The sequence below is a fragment of the Stegodyphus dumicola genome, chromosome 5 (genome assembly GCF_044657685.1).
Source record: "Stegodyphus dumicola isolate Sdum_Otavi_A_Nest chromosome 5, ASM4465768v1".
Lineage (NCBI taxonomy): Eukaryota > Metazoa > Arthropoda > Arachnida > Araneae > Eresidae > Stegodyphus > Stegodyphus dumicola.
This window is the reverse complement of record NC_140772.1, coordinates 141,586,308-141,608,710: the sequence shown is the minus strand read 5'-3', so window position 1 is coordinate 141,608,710 and position 22,403 is coordinate 141,586,308. Positions and strand designations below refer to the sequence as shown.

At 34.6% G+C, this 22,403-nt stretch overlaps 1 protein-coding gene across 1 annotated transcript in view; it reads right to left on the bottom strand.

Moving 5' to 3' along the window:
* The window catches only part of LOC118181297 (uncharacterized), a 96,729-nt gene that overhangs the window by 20,243 nt on the left and 54,083 nt on the right, over positions 1-22,403 (bottom strand). The window contains exons 4-11 of the mRNA XM_035350404.2: positions 21,315-21,523; positions 18,201-18,384; positions 16,402-16,500; positions 14,413-14,523; positions 11,539-14,124; positions 8,807-9,021; positions 6,261-6,447; positions 416-517 (exon numbers count right to left, since the gene is read on the bottom strand). Of these exons, the coding sequence (XP_035206295.2) occupies positions 416-517; positions 6,261-6,447; positions 8,807-9,021; positions 11,539-14,124; positions 14,413-14,523; positions 16,402-16,500; positions 18,201-18,384; positions 21,315-21,523 (3,693 nt within the window). The remainder of the gene's footprint in view (positions 1-415; positions 518-6,260; positions 6,448-8,806; positions 9,022-11,538; positions 14,125-14,412; positions 14,524-16,401; positions 16,501-18,200; positions 18,385-21,314; positions 21,524-22,403) is intronic.

Here is a 22,403-nt window from a genome sequence, read left to right as displayed (position 1 = left end):
TTTTATATCCTTTCAATCTGAATTGCAATAAATGCTTTAAGCCACCGTTTCTCAATCTGTGGTCCTCGAAACTTGCTCTTGTGGTGCTCCAAGATTCCCCCCCCCAAATGAAATAAATTAAAATTCAAATTAAATATATAGCGCAGATCTAAAATCTCAGAATCTGGAAATTATACATGGCAATCATCTTCGACATTTTATAAAATTTATTTACAGGTTTCACTACCTTCTTCTCATTCTAATCATAGCAACGAAAAAGGGATGTTTATTCTACGAACTCATTGTTTACCAGCATATATCTAAACACAGAACAACTATGCAAGAAACGTCCGGCTCATTCATTTCATGAAGGTGAGTGTCAAAATTTATTCATTTTAACTCTTCTTTAGTTAAGAAATATGGAATGAAAACTTACCTTGCAGGGCTGTAGTATTTCTAGTTAACTCGTCATAAACTGCAGGTGACAACTGAGCAAAAGCGTTATCCGTAGGTGCAAGGAAAGTGTATGGAGTTTGTCCTATAGAAAGTTATACATTCAAATAAAATGTTATATTAAATATAACATTTGACACAATATTATCTACATATAAAATTTAACTTCACAATTTTATCAAATTTTAATTACTTTATTCAAATTGTCCTTAAATTCACGGAGTTCATAAAAGATTGTATGGAAAAGAACACTGAACGGTTGTAGTTCATTGCGAGTTTTTCGGAAGACCAAGAGGTGGGGTTGCATAGAGTTTTAGGGGCTTTTCTCCAGATCAAACAAGAAGAAGATCGAGTTTCTGTCTAGAAGCTGAAATAGAGTATAATCCAATTTCATTAGGAAGTGCTCCGTGAAAGCGTTTCTTCTTAAGCATATACCTGATACCTGGGGTGTTTTGATGAAATATATATTCTCAGAGATTACTTCTGATTTGAAATTAACTCTCACAATCCAAAGACAAACATTTATTTTACAAACAAAGAAAGGAATAGGTACAATGCAAATGATTTTGTTTTTAAAACAGTTTTGATTGACTATCAAAAGCAGTTGCAAATTGCGAATGAAATGAAGCTATAATAGCATATTTTTAATTAACTCCAAAAAAAGATGGCTTGAAGAATTTAATCTTTGGAAAACTCCCTACAAAAATGCATAAATGTTCGAGGGATTTAATAGTACACTACTAAGACTTGGTAAGTTTAAATTGTACTATTTTAGCTCCATTTCAAAAATTACAGATTGACCCTCGTACACTTCGTTTTTGAGCTAGAGACTTCCTACATTTTGCCTGCATTATTAGAGAAGTTTTTAATCCTAGAGCTGCGAATAATTAATGTGCCCAGACAGAACAATCCATCATTTTGATGGACTGGTAGCTCTGAGATAAGGTATCCTTTTGATTAGAATTTATTCTTAACATCTGTTATTAAACATCTGTTATTAAACATCTGTTATTAACATCTATTCTTAACATCTGTTAACATCTGTTATTAATTTTTTTAAATCCTGTTACAGATTTAAAAATTTGGATAAAAAGTATAAAATAGTATGTTTAAATATTAGCTTTACCATTGTACCGAATGTTTTTTTAACTATTAAAAATAATGCAAAGAAAATTTAAGTCTGATTGAGTTTAGATAAAAATTCTAACGTAAAAGGCACATGAAAATCTCTTCTTTCAATATAAAAGCTATCAAAACTAACTTATTATGAAACTGCAAAATAATTCCTGTAACAGTGCTTATTTCAATTTGAGCATCTATTTACAAGCTGCGTATTTCAAAACACTGAAAATCATAAAGTGAGAATCAATTTTTCTTCAAACAACGTCTCATAATAATTTGTTATCTAGTGCGTTTCAGAGAGAAATACATAGATTTAAATTTATTTATCTAAAGCCCTTTTTATATTAAAATTAATAGTAAAAATAAGTATCGCATTCTGCTAATTCCTCAACTTAAAATTGTAGGGTTTTACTTGATCTGGTAATGCTAATTAGTACAAAAGCCTAACAGACATAAGCGAATTATCGCTGAAAGAACGACTTGGAAAAATAACCTTTTTATTTATATAGAATTTAGAACATTCGTTAGTGCTACAAAATAAGCCACAACTCGTGGTGATACAACTAAATACACAATTTTAGACGCACAATTTCGCACAATTTTAAACGATTGTTCGCAATATTTTAGATAATTTAAGTTTGGTATAGAAACTCGTCTGCTTGGAGATTTTTGTTTTAATTGCAGTTATATTTTTGAAAGTATGAATTATCGTCTGGTACTTAACAATTTTGTTTTCATAAAAAATGGCGCTTTTAAAGAAGGAATGGATGGAAGTCTATGTTTGTGCCCTTTTCGAAGAAATTTACTCGTATTGAGTTATTAAGAAACGCTTTGCAAGCCATGGTTTGTTTATATCTAAAGTTGCGAGAGGTAAGGAGGAAAAAAAGTCAAAGTTTGGCTTCAAGGAGAAAAATTATTCAAATTGCATATCCAAAGAAAAAAACATAATATTTCGAATGTTGCAAAGGTTGTAGAGACATTAGATATTTTTGGAAGCAGGCAAGATGAACGCCTTCGTCTGGAATCGAACCACGGACCTCTCAATTATGCGCTGAGCGTGCAGACCACCACACCATGAAGGCATGCGAAGAAGGCGGGAGAAATACTTTATATACTTCCTCTTTTAAAGGGCGGCTGGGGTTTTTAGGGGATCAAAACGCTAAATCCTGGGTGTGGAGATTCATCATCTACCACCCTTTTCAGTTCGAGCACCACTGTAGAGACATTAGGTATTTTTGGAAGCAGGCAGCATGAAAAATTAGCAACGCCTTCGCCGGGAATCGATCCACGGACCTCTCAATTACGCGCTGCGTGTGCAGACCACCACACCACGAAGGCGTGCAAAGAAGGCGGGAGAAATACCTTATATGGTAAGAGCTTTAATGTTAAAAGAAAAATCCGGCACGTCAAAGGGAAGTTGCAAAACCATTATAATGCTCATTGTCAGTTGTACAAAAATGAATAATGCTGATTTGAAACTTAGATGAAAAAATATAATTTACATTGTCTTTCTCCACGACATGTTGCCAAACGCCGAACGCCTTGCAGAATTCTTTATGACAAACATTTATCCGGACGAAAATGGAAAAATTGTCACAATCAATTAACCTTGGATGTATTTAAATGACTGCAATAAAAGGAAATGTATTTTCTGAGGAGAAAAAAATCTGAAGTCATGGTTCAAAGAATCGATAGAAAATTTTTCAAAGGGATTTATGACTGTTGTTGGTGTTTCTCAGAACGGCAAATAAAAGTAAAAAGGGAGGAGAAAAGTGTTAAGGTCAACTCCATATATTATCAGAAACACATTTTATACCCAGTTTTCTAATATGAAATATTTCTTTACCTACAGTACCATCAATCAATAGAAGTGCATCAAGGCAAAACAAGCAGCCACTGTTAATTTCCTGAAAAAAGTGGAACAAGAAACGGGTATCAGAGCCATATCCTTCACTCATATCCCTACTAAATCTCCTGATGTATCATCCATGGACTTTTAAAAAGCGGATTGTCCAAAAGTCAACCTACAACCCTCCTTAGACCCTGGAAAGCTGTTCAAGAGGAATGGAATAAAGTACTCTCTTTGGATATTGCAACAGTCTTTATTGGCTTAGAAATTACGGTGCAGAAAGGTAATGAAGAATAAAGATTATAAAATTAAACATTTAAAAAGCAAAAATTTTCCTTTAAATATAATCAAAATCGTCTAAACAAATGGGCGAACAGCCTCAGTAGAACAGTCAAATTTAAGTTTAACGTAGACAGCTGTCAAAAACTATACGATTTACTATACTAGAAGCTGGCTCACTATTCTATCGGAGCGTTAGAATTTAAGTGTCAGCAGCGGTTGAACGCACAGCCGAATAATCATCAGAACTAGCAGGAGACTAATAACCGCAGTGCTTATGCGATGCCAGAAACACGTTAGTTTAAATACTGAAATTTTTATTTTTTCCGAAATCTTTAGTTTAAATGCTGGCTAATCATTCTGGTGAGAAATACGAAAACGAGAAGTTACAATAAAGGGTTTTGAAATTATAAATAACTGGTTAATTAAAATTCCTTACAAACTATTTGAATTAAGAAGTATTTTATTTTACTTCTGTCATATACAGCTTCTCTTTCAGACGTGTTTATTTGAACCAAGAATACAATTAAAAAAATTATCTACCAAATAAATTTCATTAGACTTTGTTTTTAAAATTCGTTACGCAGAATTTTTTGTAAGAATGGCAAGAAAGTAAAAGTTGACCCAAACAGTTACTAATTAGCTTTTATGTTCGGAGAAAATCTTTTAGTAGAAGAAAAGCACGTTTGATTGGAAGCTCTCGCAAATCGTACTGTAATTGGGAACGGGAGGATTATGTTAGCGCAAAAATGTTGAACGCTACGAAATTGACTTTGATATAAAAAAAATGCTTTTCCATGAAATAATAAGCTGATTTCTGATTCCAACATAAGACATTTTATAAAGAAATGATTAAAATCTGGTTAAGCGCAATGAAGATTTTATTAGAGAATTTCTTATTTCTGAAGATATTTCCTTAGGAATAATTTTCCTCAACAATTTCTTCGTGTCTTTTGAATTCAAGTGAAAAATCATACGTTTCTTCATAGGTGCAGATATGTAGGAAAAATATAGTTCTAACCCTCTCCAGGCAAGATATCGATATAAATGCGGCAATTCTCTTGCGTTTCATATGCCACATGTGGTGATGTAGATAATGAAAATGTATGAGCAAAAGTGACTAAAATCATGATCATTTATTTAACGCTCTGATTACCTGGAATTCTATATCGAAGGTTCTTCCTAAAATCTTATCATTGTGCAGTGAGAATTTGCTGCTGTTTGAATTAAACAGATTATGAAGTTCCAGCTTTACACATGTTTTCTTTGTTTCATTTTTGCTTTGAAAAATTTAAATTAATAACCTTTTTCGATTTGCTAAAGAAATTCTAGAAAGATTGTCAATTTTTCGGAAAAACACCGAAATGCTGAAACATCATTTAGTGGTTACTCTAAGCAGAGATTACTAAAAAATGTGATTCATTGTAAAAAAGCATCCAGGTTTAAGGCAGTTTTCAGGATATTTTCATTGCCAAAACGATTATATTATGAAAAACATTTGCCAGTCTAAACATGCTGGATATGAAAGCATCCCATAGATATGAAAAAGTAGACCTCCAGTAACAAATTTAAATTGGGTAAAAACCAGTTTTCAATTCCCATTGGTCTTATTGTGAAGGAGGGATATGAAATTCGAGAGACCTCCTGTCTGTCTCTCTGAAAATGCCTATTTTCAGCCAATTCATCTTACAAAGTTTTAAATATTTTCGAAAGCCAAGCTTTTCACAGCAGCCAAAGCGGATGCCAGGCATCGATCTTAGAGATTGGGGCACGGAGAGAGAAACTGTATGCTTGACGAATATAAACGAGAATGTTTTGTATTCTATACCAAAGTCTCTTGCATAGTCTAGACTAGACTTAGTGTCAAGTGATTTTTATATATTCTCAATACTGAAACGATAATTGAGTTTAAAAGGTTCTTAGTAGACGAAGAAGTGAAAACGCTACGTCCGCAGTGTTAAAGAAGATACGATAAAATAATCTGTCTTATGGTTTCTGAATCATTCATAAAGCGTAGTAAAAAGTAAATTTATATATATGAAGGGTCTCTACTTTGAAAAACAATGAAAATGTACGAGACAAAGAAACAATACACGGTTCTTAGAATCCTTTGATTCAAAATAAAAGAATTAGTCTTAAAAATTTTTTCAGGTAGTTAAGCTATTGCTGCTTAAGTAACTTAACTATGTTCTAGAAAGTTTGTTTTGAATTGCGTTTCCAGAATGAACAATAACGGATAGAAGAACCATAAACGTTGTTTTCTAGAAAAGTTTTATCTTTTTACGCAATCCAAAGAGGTAACAACTTTCATATGATAGGAAGTTTATCAAAATTTTTTAGTATTCTCAAAATAAATCATTCTTGTATGATAGTTTAATATTTCAATAACATGTCTAAAAACGAATGATTTGTTTATCATAATCTGAAACTCGTATGATTTGCAGGAAAGTGAGCTGCTTGACATTGAAATTCAAAAATTTATAAACATGAAGTGTGCATTTCCATTTAATTGGTATTACTAATTTCCATAGCTTTATCAGTAAGCATTCAAATACAGAAAGAATGAGCAAATAGCTACCTTGAAGTAAATCCACCAATCCACTCAAGGGTAAAAGAAAAGCCAGCGTCGAAAGGTCAGGCCTGGACTGGATCGCTCCTACTATGTTTTCATGGGGTAAAGGATAAAGAAGTTGATTGATGACATAGAATATACCATTATTGGCTCTTGTCACGGCTATCGCTTTGGCACCACTGATAAGGATAAGCTGAAAAAAAGAATTGGCAGTTATCGAGGATAGTGAAAGTGTGCAGGACATGATAAATTATTAATGCTTAAAGATTATATTTTTTAATAATCTTTTTAAGAATTTAAAATGATAATCGATATCTAATTACTGAGAACTTAAAGAGAACTATTTGAATGGGCCTCTTTTCTCTAAGTAATATAAGGAAGCTCGAAATTAAGTATTAATTAATTGATATTTGTTCTGACTACATGTGTTTTCAACAAACACTGTCTGTATTTTCTCCATACTTTTCCAACTTTTCAGAATAAATTGCATTTTTTATTTAGGATGGTGAAACAGGCACATTAAAACGAGAATCAAGAAAATTATTATCTTGGATAAACTGTGTGAAACATTAGAATGAAGTTAGACTGAAGATAATTAGTCTGAAGTTGGGTTTACAGAAAATTATTGTCTTACTAAAACGACTGACAAGAATCTCTGTTCTTTAAGAAGCAAAAATACATTGCCTGGGTCTACCTGAAAAAGGAACAGATCGTAATATGTAAAAATTAGGGAAATGAGTATTAGATTGAGTTTCATTTAAAATTTAGACCATTGATTAATTTTTGTCAAATTTAAAATTTCTCAAAAACGGTCTACAGGATTCATTTGTTTAAATATTAATTCTAGACAAGCATTTGCTCAAAATAAGATTAGGAACGGTTTCAGTTTTGCAAATAGAATGATTGTGTTAAGTAAAGCATTCAGATTACGATCCCGTTAATAGTTGGTAGCTGAGAGAAGACAAGGGCGTCTTGTTTTATCATGATGTCAATGGATACCGCCTTTCGACTGTAACTTTCTGTATACACAACACGCTTTTAAGATCCATTACTTCTCAACTATCAGTACTTGAGCAGATTTGTGTTACCTAACAAATAAGTTAAGACGTGAATCCTGTAATGAGACAATGCTTGTGAGGAGTTACCTTATTTATTACTTGATGGGATAGAAAATATCAATAAGATGGAAGTTCACAACTTATGTATATTGCATGCACAGTAACATGAGGAAAGAATAAGAGGAAAAAAAATTGTTGGAATGTTAGTCATTTAATATTGCGCAGGGCAGCCTTCTTTAAGTACATGTAATAAAGCCTGTTCAGCTTATGCAGTTATTAAAGCATTCACTTGCTGAAGTCTCAGTAAAATGAAGCTATATTACTTATATTTCTTCAAATACAACAAGAAGTTATGCATTTTACAATCTTTTACAATTTTTCCCTGCTCAATCGAATTAAAAGCATAAGACTTGAAGAAAAATTGCAAAATCCTTCGCAAAGATTTCGAAGTAAGAAAATGAATGTATAATGAAATCATTTTGCTAAATAATGACTGAAACCTTTTTCTTGTGTAATGAAATTTTACAAATTATTAATCTTTGCGAAGATCAAGGTGCTGTTCTTTGATATTTGCAGTAATTAATAATTGGTAAAATTCAAACTTCGTGTCGCGTTGTTTTCAAATGCAACGGATCTATGCATTCGAAAGATAAATGAGCGGTGCCAATTACACGTTCATTTCGGACAACTATTATACATTTTAACTGAAAAATAATGCTAATAACCATCAGTTTTAAAGTTGTACGAAGAATCCTTAAATTAGTGAAGTTATTATCCTTATTTTGCAAGTGTTCTGTTGTTGGATGCAGTAACTTCCCAAGGAGATGCATTGTGACAGCACGGAGTCGCAAAAAGAGAATACAGTGAATGTTAAAGTACATTGTTTTTAAATACACAGCTGATCACATTACTTTCTACAATGGTCTCATATTTGTGTCAGCCTTGAGAAACAGATAAAGAGTGGTGATCTCAGTTGCCTATTTAAACGAAAAAGGGTTCAACAGTGACTAGAAATAAATGAAAAAGTTCTTTTTGCTTTCTCATTTAAAAATTATGATGATTCATGGAATAAATATCCTTCAAAGTGTGAAGATAATAGATGAGGAAATTTATAATCAAGTAATTATTAGCTTTCCTTGTTAGAATTAATTGTTTTCTTTGAGGTTTAAGAGCATAACGTGGACGAAGAACATGTGCAATTCTTTTAAAAGAAAATACGATCAATTTAGAAAATATTATTTTTTGGAAGCTTTCTTAGCAAAACGATGAATGCAATTTCTTATTGTCTTTTGATCAAGCTTAGTAATTAACAGGCAAATGAAGTATCTCTTAAGCAGGTCAAATAAATAACACACTAAGGATCTTAAATGTAAAATCCTCCATTAAGTTGTCTATTGAATACATACGCAATCTTCGTGAGAAAGTATGCTGAACAGTAAAAAGAAAATTTCTTATTTCCGAAAACTATTATCGCATTATGTAAGAATTGCTTACTCTTCCTCCATTAAGCATAGTGATGACAAGTTGCGTACCCTCCAGTGAAGGTACTACATAACTTTCTCCTTGGTCACTAGGCAGGATTTCAGTGCTTGTCACGTGATACAAGAGAACTTGTCTCAGCAACTCTGGATTTTCTTCTAGCTGATCCACGACTCCTTGAGGAAGCGTGGAGAACGCATCATCAGATGGGAGGAACACCGTGGTAGGTCCTACAAGCGAAAGTTATTGAAAAATATGTAATTTTTGCAAATGATAAAAAATTGAATTTTAGCAGTTTTAGTCTAAACAGTAATTCAACCGTTAAGAGGTTACAAGTAAATGCTTCAAAATTTTAAATAAAGCTGAAAGGAATATTCCATTAAGTTAAACCTTTCCTTATCTCGTCACATTAAACGCTGCTCTTTAAGTAGCTCTGAACCTCGAGCCATTTCTTCACACACTGCACGTCTGCGTTCAATTAATAGATCTAACTTATGGGGTGGGGCTGGAAATAATATAAAAAAATGTTACATTTTCTTTCTTGAAGTTTCGATTATAATTTCTCTCACAACATTATGGCCCCACCAGCGGCCGAGCGGTAAAGTCGCTGAACAGTGGTAGTTCTATCTGAGGTTCGAATTTCGCAAAAGGGCTGGCTGCATGGACGTTTTTGTGGTTTTCACCATGTGCTACTTGTATAAGAGCTAGTTATTTTAGAAAGTCCTCTACGGAGGCATCTCTTCAGTTAGGCAAATAGCCCTCGAGTGCTTTGCCGTAATCAAATAAACCAATTTAGAAATTTGTTCGTTCTGATTTCTAATGCTATTATCATTTCTTTTACAGCTTTTATTTTTTTCTTCACTGAAATTACTATAAACATATACCAGCTCCAAGCATGATACTGAGAAAAGTTAGAGATTTTTTGGAAGTACCGTAATGGATTTTATGGAGCATTATGAAAGCACCTATAGGTGCTTCCATAATGAAATGGCCGCTACTTCCGACCCTTGTAGTGGCGCAAGGCTAACGTCTTGTAAAGTAAAACATTTTTTCTTTATTTTTATATGTACGTTTTGAAAAATATGTATTAAAATTTTTTAATTTAGTTAACAAATTTGATTTTGTTTAGAAAAACGATGTTTTTCTTTTTCTGTTCCTTCCTTTTAGGCCAAAGGGGCGTTACCACAGAAGTGCTATTAGTCTCGAAACGGCATTTCGCGTCGAACCACTAGAAGGGTTCAATATCGCTTTGTGAAAAAATAATGGTGCCTATAGCCATCTTATTTTGAATAACGTAGTCCTCCACCCGAATACGAGCACCAAATTTTGAAATTCGGATTTCTTTTATTGTCGTTTTCATATTTTGTAAAACTTTAACAAATTTTTCATTTAAAACCTCCACGATTTCAAAGCGAGCAGTGGCACTATAGCAGTAGCGGAAGGAAGCATTTCTATCTCCAGCGCGCGAGACTGTGTATCGGAAATTCTTAAGCTATGCTGTTTTTAAATATTTTTAGCCTAAAGGGACGTTAGCTCAAATGCTCTCGAAACGCCTCTTGAATAGTGCATCTATGTGTAAATGAAAAAAGTCCCTTTAGGTGCAATATAAAATCTGATAGCTTTCTGATTTTTAAAAAAAGTTTTTTTTTTAAAATTAATTATGGCACGTCTTCTACTTTTAGATCGTGCATTTGACCCGTGTGCAATTTGTGTTTGAGACCACTGTGATAATTCAATAAACCCGAATTATTAAGCAGTTTTTTTTTAACTTGAAAAAGAAATAGACTGAAAATGAAAAAGAAGGGCTTCTTAATTCTACCGATAATTAGATTTTGATCGTTCTCTTAAAATAAAAACCACTTAAAAATGATGAAACGCAAAGAGAATATGCATATAAATGTCAAAACACAAGGAATACTCAAACTGTACGTAATAATAAACTTGTACGTAAATCTATACCATGTATAAATACCAACACTATTCGTAACATGATCGGTGAAATTTATAAGCTTGGATAGCTGATTTTGCTAATATCAATATGTACAGTTCCACTTAAGTTTTGTCAATTTTTCAAAGATTAATATAACATTTTTTCAATAATCAATGCACTTCATTTGCAGATTACATTTGGAAATGGCGCGATCTGCATAAAATGAAGCAAATTATGTTGTAAACTGTCTGCAAACCTTACCTGAAAATTTTCCATTTCAGACCTTAAATCTAAGTATCTATTATATGAATTTAAGTTATTTTTCGTATTATGCATTGTTTTACAGCATATTAATGCACTAATTATATATTCAACTTTCAAATACATCTAATACTAATTATCATGAATTAATATCATTTTCGAAATATTTGGTGTTAGCAGCATGCCCTTTATGAAAATTCAGGATAGGCTCCTGCATTCATTTAAATTGGACTCATGAAATGAAATATCAGTTAATGAAATTTTTACCTAGTGCATGCATTACATTCTTATTGTTTTAATAACGAAGAAAATAAACTTGCAATTTCACGGAAATGGAAATATCAAACGAATTTTAGTGATTATCTGGTGATATAATTTACTCAATGTTACCAAATAATTTAAAAAATATTTTGGTTATTTCTTAATGCAATAAAGCAAAATTGAATAAAAGGCGAATATTAATATATTAGAATCAGATAAATTTATACTTATTTTTTCATAAGTAGAATATTTTAATTAAAGAATATCACTAATCTGAATATGTGAATAGACGTACCAGGTCCTGTTAGTACGTTTTCAATGCCAGCTTTATGAAATAAGTCAAAAATTTTGGTCATTTTAACAGGTTGGCCACGAATAAGTAATGCTGGATCTTCTACAATTTCATATAATGTCCTTCTGGTATCTTCTCCTGCAGCTGTGGATGTTCCTGTCACAAATATAGGCACTCTAGGTGTGGTTGATACCCGTCCGGGATATGGTGTTCGAGAAGTTGTTCGTTGCCCTTGGTGAACAACTGGTTGCCTTTGAGGGCTAAAGATTTGACTTCCCGGTCCGACATCCGACGAGGGTTGATGTCCTGGTGTCTGTGGTTGGTTTGCAGCAGGCAAGGTTCCACGTGGAGGTGCCTGAGTAAAACTAGACTGAGGCCGAGTTGTGAAAGTACCTCTGGGAGGAGGACTAGATCGTGGTGGTGATAGTCCAATACCAGGCTGTGGTCGAGACCCTGTGTGGGGTCCAGAAGGAGGTGGTCGAGACCCTGTGTGGGGTCCAGAAGGAGGTGGTCTTGAGCCTGGGGAAGAAACTGGTGAAGCTGGTGACTGAGGTTGTGAAATTCCTGAAGATGGTTGAGCTGGATAAGATCCGCTTTGGGGTTGTGACGGGTGCGAACCGAACTCAGATTGTGGTGATTCAGATACTGTTTGTGGCTGGCCTGGTCGTAAGCCTGGTTTTGTACCAGTTTGGGGACGTGTTTGGAATGTGCCTGATGGTGGTGGATAAGGTCTTAAAGCACCTACAGCAGGTGGTTGCTTCCCAGCCTGATTAGGGCTATCAGTTTGTTCAAATACTTCTTGAGGAGGTTTAGTTGTAGTTTGCCATTGTTGCCTTCTTGTTGTCTGCGTAGCTGGATATCGTCCACTTTGTGGATACGTAGGTTGTCGTTGAGGAGGTCTTGGTTGCTGCTGACCTTTATTCACATGGCTTCCTGGTTGTGGTCTTTGCTGTTGTGATGGTGGAATTCTAGGTGGCTGTTGGTTGACCCTGCATACAGGTCTTCTGTCACCTGGCTGTGGGCGTTCTAAAAAGGGACGACAATCAGCTTGGGTTTCTTGTGGACATATTGGTCTGTTATCTCCTGGAGAAGCTGTGTCATCTTGAAGTCTACAATTTGGTTGAGGATTTACTTGAGGTCTAGGTGGTGTTGGTTGGGAGGGATTAGTCGTACGACACAATGGGCGAGTGTCAGCAGGATTATATGGTGCAGACGGATCTCTACAGTTTGTTTGTGTCGGTGGTGGTGAAGAACAAAGAGGTCGACGATCACCAATATAGGTAGGTTGCCCAAAAGGTCTACAGTCCTGTTCTGGTACTGGTGATGGACATAGTGGACGGGTATCAGACGGGCTATAAGGTTCATTAATGTTTCTGCACTCTGGCGTTTCAATTTCATTAGGACATAGAGGTCTTGGATCAGAAGGGTTATAAGGCTGATTTTGACACTGATCGGGTGTGGACTCTGGGCAAACTGGTAAGTTTTGCGTGGAAGGTGTTATGCGATCTCCTCTCCTCCTACAGGATGGACTTTGGCGATTTGATTCGAAGCTTTGATCAGATATTGAAGGCAAAGTTGTTGTACCAGGTCTTGGTTGTGTTGGTCTTCTCTGTGGTGGTGTAGGTACTCTAGAAGGTCTAAACGTAGGTTGTTGCTGTGAAGGTCGTTTAGTTGTAGTTGTAACCTGTTTTCGTTGCTGCCAACTAGCTCCGGCACCTGGTTTTTGCGTTTGGAAATCCTGTTGTGGGCTTTGAGTTGTATAAATGCCATCTGTACTGGGCTCCCTTCCGTGCTGTTGACCGATAGAGGGTGTAACTCTATTATATATCCTCGTAGTCTGTGGTCTTCTGGTTGTTTGCTGTGTTCTAGCAGGTGTTGGATACCTCGGAGCCTGAGTCTGCTGTCTATTCGACCATCTATCTGTTTGCCTCGAAGGGGGTGTTACAGTAGGAGAAATTTCTTGCTCAGGATGATTTCTGTCTTGATCCGACTGTGGTTGAGGTTGCTGACCCCTAAATGTATCTCTTGGAGGCTGAGTGGGAGTAATACGCGGTGGTTGTCTAGGAGTGGGTACAAGTCGAGAAGGTGTAGGATAACGTGTTCTTGTTTGATCAGGTCTCTTTTGACCTGGTACTGATTGTATTCCTGAATGTTCTATGCTGCTAATATCATTTTCCGGTTCAGATTGCACTCCTGCTTGGCCATGAGGGGTTCTTGTTGTATGTGTTGGTGAAGAAACTGGCCTTGGTGACTGACCAATTCTTGATGGAGTAGAAGGTCTTCTTCCTTGTGATACAGTCTGTCCTCCTAATGGTCCAAACGGACGAGTAGTTTGTGGCGCAAATGCTTGTCCTGTTGGCCTTCTTGTGGTTGCTATTTGGCCGAAAGATGGTCTTTGAGGTTGGACAACGGATGGTCTAGATTCTCCTGAAACATGTGCTGTAGGCTTTTGTTGTTCTGAAGAAGGACGACAATTACAGTCAGCTTCAATTCCAGCTGGGAGTAACACTCGGTTGAGAACATGCACAACACCATTTGTGAATGGCTGGTCGGACAGAACAAGAGGAATGTCATTTGCAAATGTTAAACCTGAAAATAATATTTTTCATCAAAATTTATATAGTATATATATATATATATATATATAAATATTTTGGAATATAATATTTTTGAAGGGATTAATATGAAAAACTATTTGTTTCAACTTCAGTTAAAAGTAGTTTTAAGAATACAGTTGCTTTATTAAGTAAACACAATTTCAGAGCTCCCTCCCTCAAAAATAAAGAGATTATTCAGGCATATAGCATAGGATTATGATATAAAATGAGACTTTCTAATACATTTGTTTTAAGCATATAAATATTAAAAAATGTATACCTCTTTTTTCAGTAAAACTGATGACATTGCCGCCAGCAGTTTCCCATTGTACTCCATCACTAATTCCACCAACGTACACACTGCCAAGCAAGATATGATTCAGAACAATGCCTGTAAGACAAAAAAAAAAAAAAAAAAAAAAAAAAAAACTGAATATCCTAAAGTTGAAAACGATTTACAAAAATAGAAATATACAAAAATTATTAACTACATTCAATCTAGTTAAAGAAATTCCCCAAATTTCTCCAAGATAGACCGTTTTTAGAAAAATATTAATCCAAGGTCTTTTTAATTTGATTTAAGATTCACTGTGATTTATTATTTTTATTTTATATTTATTTTAAAGGTTTCAGCTGAAAATGAATAGCTTTTAAACAAAAAACGCGTATTTTTCTAATGAATTCTTCTTTTAGTGCACAGATATATGTTTTGAATAATTTGCTAAAATTGTAGATATGGCTTTGTTTTTTAGTAACTAACTGGAAACAAACTAAGCTTTACTTATCATATTTGTTAATTTCATAAAATATTTGATCGTTTTTTAATGTATTTGACTTTGACATATTTATTTTGCTGTTATAAACTTATATGATAAATTGCGCAGCCAAGTAATTGTTTCTTTCGTTTCTTTGTAAAACTTTCTGCTTAAAATAGGCATAAAAATTGTTTTCTGGATAATACCACACTGATAAAAAATACTTTGAAAACATATAGTAAATCTCTTATATTTACCAACAAGAAATTTGTAACAATATGCATATTGTGCCTGCAATTTTGTTTGAGGTAAAGATTTAAATTAAACTTTAAAACACATCGTTGAACATATAGACGACATAATCTTAAATATCTCCGATTTCCTTTCCTTTCCAAGTATTTTCCAATGCAAAAAGATTTTGTTTCTGTCAGGAGAAGGATTTAGGATAGAAGTCAGTGACATACTTTTACCTAATTTTCATGCATTGCTTGACTTTACAGGTTTCTTAAATATGAGGTGGGGTATGCCACGTTCGATGTCGATTTCAGAGGTTAGCGTGCTTTTTCAAGAGTTTCAGGTATGTGCTCTTCAGGGGTGGATTCAGGAATTTCGGAAATTTCCCAAGCCACTGGTGCCTATGACGCTACTTTTTTATCTGATGTCGATGGCTAAATGATGAAACATTATTCAGAACTGTAGAATAGCGAAGGTCAATTTGAAAAAATGCCAGGAACTTTGTGGAAGTCGGCGATTGCACACCGAGGACTGCTTGCCGAAGTCTACCTTCACACGAGGTCCCGGGAGCCTTATGAGCGTTGCTTTTATCATGATACCGAGTTTCATAATGGGTCAGGCCTTTATGTCGTGGAACCGTCATTCCTTGGAGAGCTAGCTATAGGTAACTTAAAAAAAGTTGACAGCACTTTTTCACGTTACTCGCACAAGTTAGACCAACTCCATCCGCCCTTGGTTCTGTTATAGGATCTAAATTCAACTAGGAATCGAGTTTATAACCTTTCGATCGGCAGGAGAAATCTCGATAGGTTTGACGTAATTTAGCATGGCATAAGCTTAGTTCAGCAATAAAAGACTGTAAAAAGTTTGGAAGCCAGGTAAATGATCCCAGAGTTCATGTTGTCTCACTTGAAACGTTACTGAATGCGCTGGTTATGTAAATTAACACCTCATCTGCATCTGTAATAATTTCTTTCAGATGAAATTTTGTATATTCGCTCTTGCATGTTGAGATAAAAGAGTGAAATTCAAGTACTTACTCTCGCCGCCTAGATGGTGTAGGGGTTAGGGAAGCCTACTGCTGTACCAAAGGGACCGGGTTCGAATCGCGGAGAAGGCATGGATGTAAATTGTCTGTCTCTTCGTGGGTGGTAACGGTGGCCGTTTATTAGGTGCCTTCATAGTAAAATGACCACCGCTTCTGGCCTTCGTAGTGGCGAAAGCCTAAAAAATGGCTAGTGCCCCCCCCCCGTAAGAAAAAGGGAAAAAAATGTACTTACTCTCAGCTAGACTTCTGTTTGCTGCTAAAGCGTCCTTTAGTTCTACACTCAAATAGTTGAATGACTGATCATCTGGCACTAAGATTGTGAAAGTACCACCTAAAATATTCACAAGATGTTAATTTTTCCTCATAAAATAAACAGAAATTTAGCTTTCAGAATTGTTTATGTGAAGGTTATGGCTTTTAAATTTTACTAATGATACATTACTTAATTAACAAATTTCCTTTGTGTCTTATTTCGTAACGAAGTCTTTCACTTAGGAATTTATGTGGATTTGAATGACAAGCAGTTTCACTATCAGGTTAAAAGAATTTACGAATAACTGTGTGTGAAATTGCGAATAGCCGTTTGGCCTGCTAACGGCAACTGCCTTGCCGTGCAAAGTTTCGCTTTCTGTTGGTGACTTCGACGCTGGTCTTAAAGTAAATATTTTAGAGTGAGGATGGTTTTGTGGTTATAAGCTTAACGCGTTTTAATTTCTGTCCCGGTCTAGGCGAATCTTGTACCCTCTAATAAGTTATGATTAAATCATTGAATTTAGAGCAATTGTGAAGAAGCTTGTATTTAAGCCAGGTCTATTCGGGTGGTAATTTTGTGTTGTATATTCTAATTTACCCCCGTACAAATAGTGAAGTAAAATAAATTTAAAGTTATTTTGTTTCTGTGTTTGTCTGTTTTAAAGTTAGAAATTCTGCTTGTGATAATTCACTTCGCAGTACCTACGTAGCAACTTATTCTTAAATTACTGAGGCAGCTAAATTATTTATACTCACAGCAGTTGTCACAAGGTAAAATTAATTGTATGAATTGAATGTGTCTATAGGAATGGGAAATCTTAGAAATATTTATTTTGAACGTTATATATTTCATGATTTCTCATTTCATAATTTACTTACATTTCTACCATTTAAATACTCAGTTAATTTATGAAATTGTATATAGAAAATGTTTCTGACATTATTTTAATAGAACACCATTTAACTCTGAAATAACGATAATCACTCGCATACCAAATTTTTACCTTTAATGTTATCATTGCGCTTTTGTATAAAATAGAATAGCTTTCGAATGGTGAATCGAATAATAAACAATTGTTGATTCTGTTTAATACAAAATTAACATAAACTATATCAAAATTACAACATGGAGTAACTTAGGTCGACTATTATTAAAAGTAGCATTAAGCCTTTCCAAAATACGTTCTTGAAAAGATAAAAATTCATTGAATGTAAATTAACTGCGATTATGGTACGATTAACTTCTAAACTTTTGCCTATTTAGTTTTAAGAAGTTATATGTTAATATAGTATATATGATATAAAACCCACAAAATTCGACTAAGTAAATAAAACAGCAAAAGAAATAATAACACAAAACAAAAAAAAAATCTTTTAAAAGATAAATAAGTTTTTAAGTATAGTAACTTCTGAAGGTAGTGTGTACAGAAGTACCATTAGCTATTCGAGCTGAAGGACAACATGATCATGTAATTTTAAAACTGAAAATAATGTATATTTTTAAAAAGGTGTTATGACAATACTCTCCTCCTGTGAATTTACACATTCACGGAAGGAGGTTAGAGACCAGCAATGCTATTCATTTAGCGATTACAAACCTAGAAGATTAACTTATGTAAAACTCAGACATCTTTCTTGTTACAACCATTTTGTAGCGTCATATTTGGTAAATGTAATTGTAGAAAATGCAATTCTTTAATCTACGTATTACAAAAATTTACTGAAATATTTTTAAGTTAGAAAATTTTAAAATGAAGAAATATTAAATTAGGTGCTTACTGAATACGTAATCTGCTAAACCGCTGTCCAGAAGTAGCCTATAAAATTCCTTATGATTAGTCCGTAAGTAACTTATAATATCTGTAGTTGGAATTGGGTACAATGGATGATCTACTATATAGACGCGCCCCAGTTCAAACTGCAGGTCCTGTTCTAAAATCTGAGCTCCGGATACGGTCAAATGCTGAAACAAAGTAAAAAAAAAGAGAAATAGTTAAAGAAAATAAAAGGCAGTAAAATCACCTAATACACTGACGTTTGACAAACAGTATCGATTCGCTGTTCATTACTTCAAGTAACAGATACTGATGAAAGATACTGAGATACGTTACTAAAGATACAATAAAAGATACGTTACTTTCTAAAGTAAGCGGCAGATAACCAGTGAGTATTTTTATCATAATGGATAACTTAATAATTATAATCATTATAACAAAACAGGTAGAAACCCCGAAAAATGGAAACGTTTTGCAATATGTCATATAAAGTGTCTCAGTCGCAGGCTTACGAACTTGTAATAAAAATAGTGTGCAATCAGACGATTTGAAGTCATGTAGCAGTATAGGGTAAACACTTCTGATGTCTGATGCGGTAGATGGCGATGGCGTTGGACCACACACGGGCACATTACACATACGGTCGTAGAGGTAGTAAGACAGTTGACTATACGAACGCTGTGTCAACCGATAATATGTATCTGGTATACGGGGATGCGGAGTGTAATGGATGAGTTGCGCAGTAATTGTACGGGGAATATTATCCGAGGAGGCGCACCAGAGGTTACCTGAAACGAGTTCCTACCAGATAACTAAAATGAGTCCAGAATAATCAGTACGGACTCATATCGAGGTGACTGTGTTACTTTATCTGCTTTATGTGCAAGCCATTTCCATGTTCAAGTGCAAGAGCTATCGTACACAAAGTCGGGTCTGCTGTAACGTCTTCAAGATTCTTAAAGAAAATGAAGCGCATCTGCGAACGCATGCAGAAAATCCAGCCAATTCAGCTGAATGACTAAGCATCTTGGATTACTTTTGAGCAATGGTTTCTACAACATGAAGCTACAGATATCCTTTTTCTTGCTTCCATGTTGTTTTCAGTGTAGAGACTTATACGAGGGAAAGACTATTTAATTCACTTAAAGCCTATGTTGTCGGGAGTTCCGAACATCTATGCCATACGAAGCCTTGCAGCGAAAATCCGTTTTGCGGTAAATATTTTGGGTCCACCTTGTGGGGGATTGCTTCATCAACCTTACCTCTTGCCTTTTCGTCTGACAGCTTACTTCATATTTCGACCATTAAAGCCTCCCAGACGGCATAGTGGTTACGGGAGTCTGACTGCAATACCGAAGGGCCTGGGTTTGAATCCTGGAGAAGGTATGCATGTAAAATTGTCTGTCCCTTGATAGGATATAACGGTAGCCGCCTATTAGGTGCCCCCACAATAAAATGGCCACCACTTCTGGCCTTAGTTGTGGCCAATGCCGTTATAGGCAAGTGCCAGCCATTGGAAAAAATATTGTTAAGGATTTGGCATTTAAATAGCTAATGTTGGTAGAATTAAAAATTGTTCCGTGCGTACCAGTTCGTTATGAATTGAATGCACAAGTCAGATGAAAAAATGAACAAAATTTATTATTGTCACAGCAAATAAAACAAAATGCTTAAATTTCTTCAGATATTCGTTCAGTATTACAATATCTCACAGTAGTTATCTTTTAACTACCCAAACGTTCAACAGAACGTAATTCAAAACATCTAGAGAAAGCTAATCCGCGAATTCGCTACAGTCAACAAGAGTACTTTTCTAAACAAACTCTTAAAACTACAACTAACTAACTAACGAATTGAGAAATCGAAATCGAGTCAATGGCTAGGCGGCAATTAGTAGCCAACCGCTACTTTAACCGTCTCTGTTGGTAAATTGCCCTAAGGAGTTTGTACTTAAGTTTTTAATTAAGGTAACGAATTGAGAGGTTTTCATGTCGCTTATATAAGCTTTTTAAATGCGCGAAAATTTTCTGGTATTTTCTCGAAATCAAAAAGAGATATTTATTTACTAAATTTTAAATGCACGTGCTCTTGTATTTTTAATTTGTGCATTCATAACGAACCCGTACGCACGCAACAATATATTTCTGCCATTACTTGATATTTGTGGAGGATGAGTTTTCTCAACTTTCTACATCGATGCGACTTTCATTTTCTCTCCAGCATTATGGGGCCCATAACCGTTTTAGCTTTAACAATTTACACATTGCATTTGACTAAAAGTAGATCGGGCGTAGTGGCCCGGTGTATTGACCTGCTCGATTGGCGGACCTACCATGCCGAGGCTATTGCTCGCTTTGAAACTTTGAGTTTGTAAATCAAAAATTCATTAAAGTTTTACAAATTATAAAATCAATATATATTATGACCCTTCACTGCTACATGACTCCAAATCGTCTGATCGCACACTATTTTTATTACAAGTTCGTAAGCCTGGGACGGATACACTTTATATGACATATTGCAAAATGTTTCCATTTTTCGGGGTTTCTACCTGTTTGTTATAATCAATATATGTTATAAATATAACACGAAACTAAATACGTGTTATAAACCATATAATACGCATTTAGTTTCAGTATTTCAGTCCGCGTATTCACTATTTACATTCTTCAAAGAGAAGCAAAAGCATGAAAATAAAAGCTAACACATTCTAACCTAAAGACTCTGATTAACTGTTGATTTCTTTTCCTTAGCAAAATAGGGAAATACACATAGATTATTCTAGGTCTGCAAGAATCTTAATTTAAATGCGATATTTTTTATGGAAATTAATCTAACACGATTGCTTTAACTATTGATAAAACTTGGTTTTCTCTGTCTGGAAAATATTACGAATTCTACTTTAAAATCTTTAATCTGACTTGTCTTGTGATACTCTTAAATAAATTATTTCTGATAATTTTTCCTTCAAATTTTATATTTTATGACCCCCTTTAACTATCAGACAAATGTTATTAACTTCAAACCTACTTACTTACTATGCAGCTTGAATCTATTCAATTTTTAAAGCCAAACGTAAACTGAATAAATGAGATTTAACAGGGAAAGTCTACAGTACCTGTCCATAAATATTGAACCTAAGAGGTGATCCTTGAAGGGTATCAACAAGCAATTCATTTTGAATCTGAGAAGATGGGAAGTCTCCGATGACGAAGTGATACAGAAGAAAGTCTCTCAACAGTTGAGGATTCCTCTGGAAAGAATCCAAAGTACCTCCAGGAAGGAAGATGAAGGAGGCATCCGTTGGCACGAATATAGTCCAATAATCTGATGAAATAAAATTAAAGGCATCAATAAATTAAAAAACAAATTAAATTTTGATAAGAATATTTAATTCAAAAGTAAAGAACTGTGAAAGAGATAATACAAATTACATGCATATAATATATATACTTTTTATTTATTAGGCCATATTACAAAGACAACGGTAGACAGAATAAGAACATGTAAAAGAGAACAACAAAACTAAAATGAGTCCACAGCATAATATATAAATCTATTCTGTGTCTCGCGTCCCAATACCTCTTCCAGAGTGATCCAGCTTCAAGTGCAGGGTAACGATTTTCCATATCCTTATGAAAGTTGCCCAACTTACAAACTGGGCTTGTAACAATGTTCATTCGATGCAATGTTTTAAAAGACAATCATGGTCAGTAACAAGACAAAAGATAACAAGAGATTTCTTTCTGGGCCATAAAAATGTCAAAAATTCTGTTTATATATACTTTATGACTTCTCTTTTGAGTAACGCTTTACAAAAAGCTTCTCTGTAGTAATTTCTGATTTACTCATTTGGGAGTGTAAAAAGGGATGTGGTTATCAATTATTTAGAAAATATTGGCTGCTTTCTTTGCCAACAAATCTGCCTTATTTCTATGAATGCCACAGTGCGATGACATTCTTTGCATCCTGGGCATCTTCTTTGCCATCCTGAGGTAAGTTTTCTTAGTAACTGCTGACATTTTAATACAGCAACAGACATTGGTGATTCAAAAGAAGAAATGGCTAGAAGAACAGGTTTAGAAACAGGTTAGAACAGGTTTAGAATGAGAGAGTATGACAACCTTTGAAAAACGTTAATGTAACCCTAGAGTTGGGATAAGGCTATTGTATGGCCGCAATATCAGCATCAAAAGCAGTTCTATTC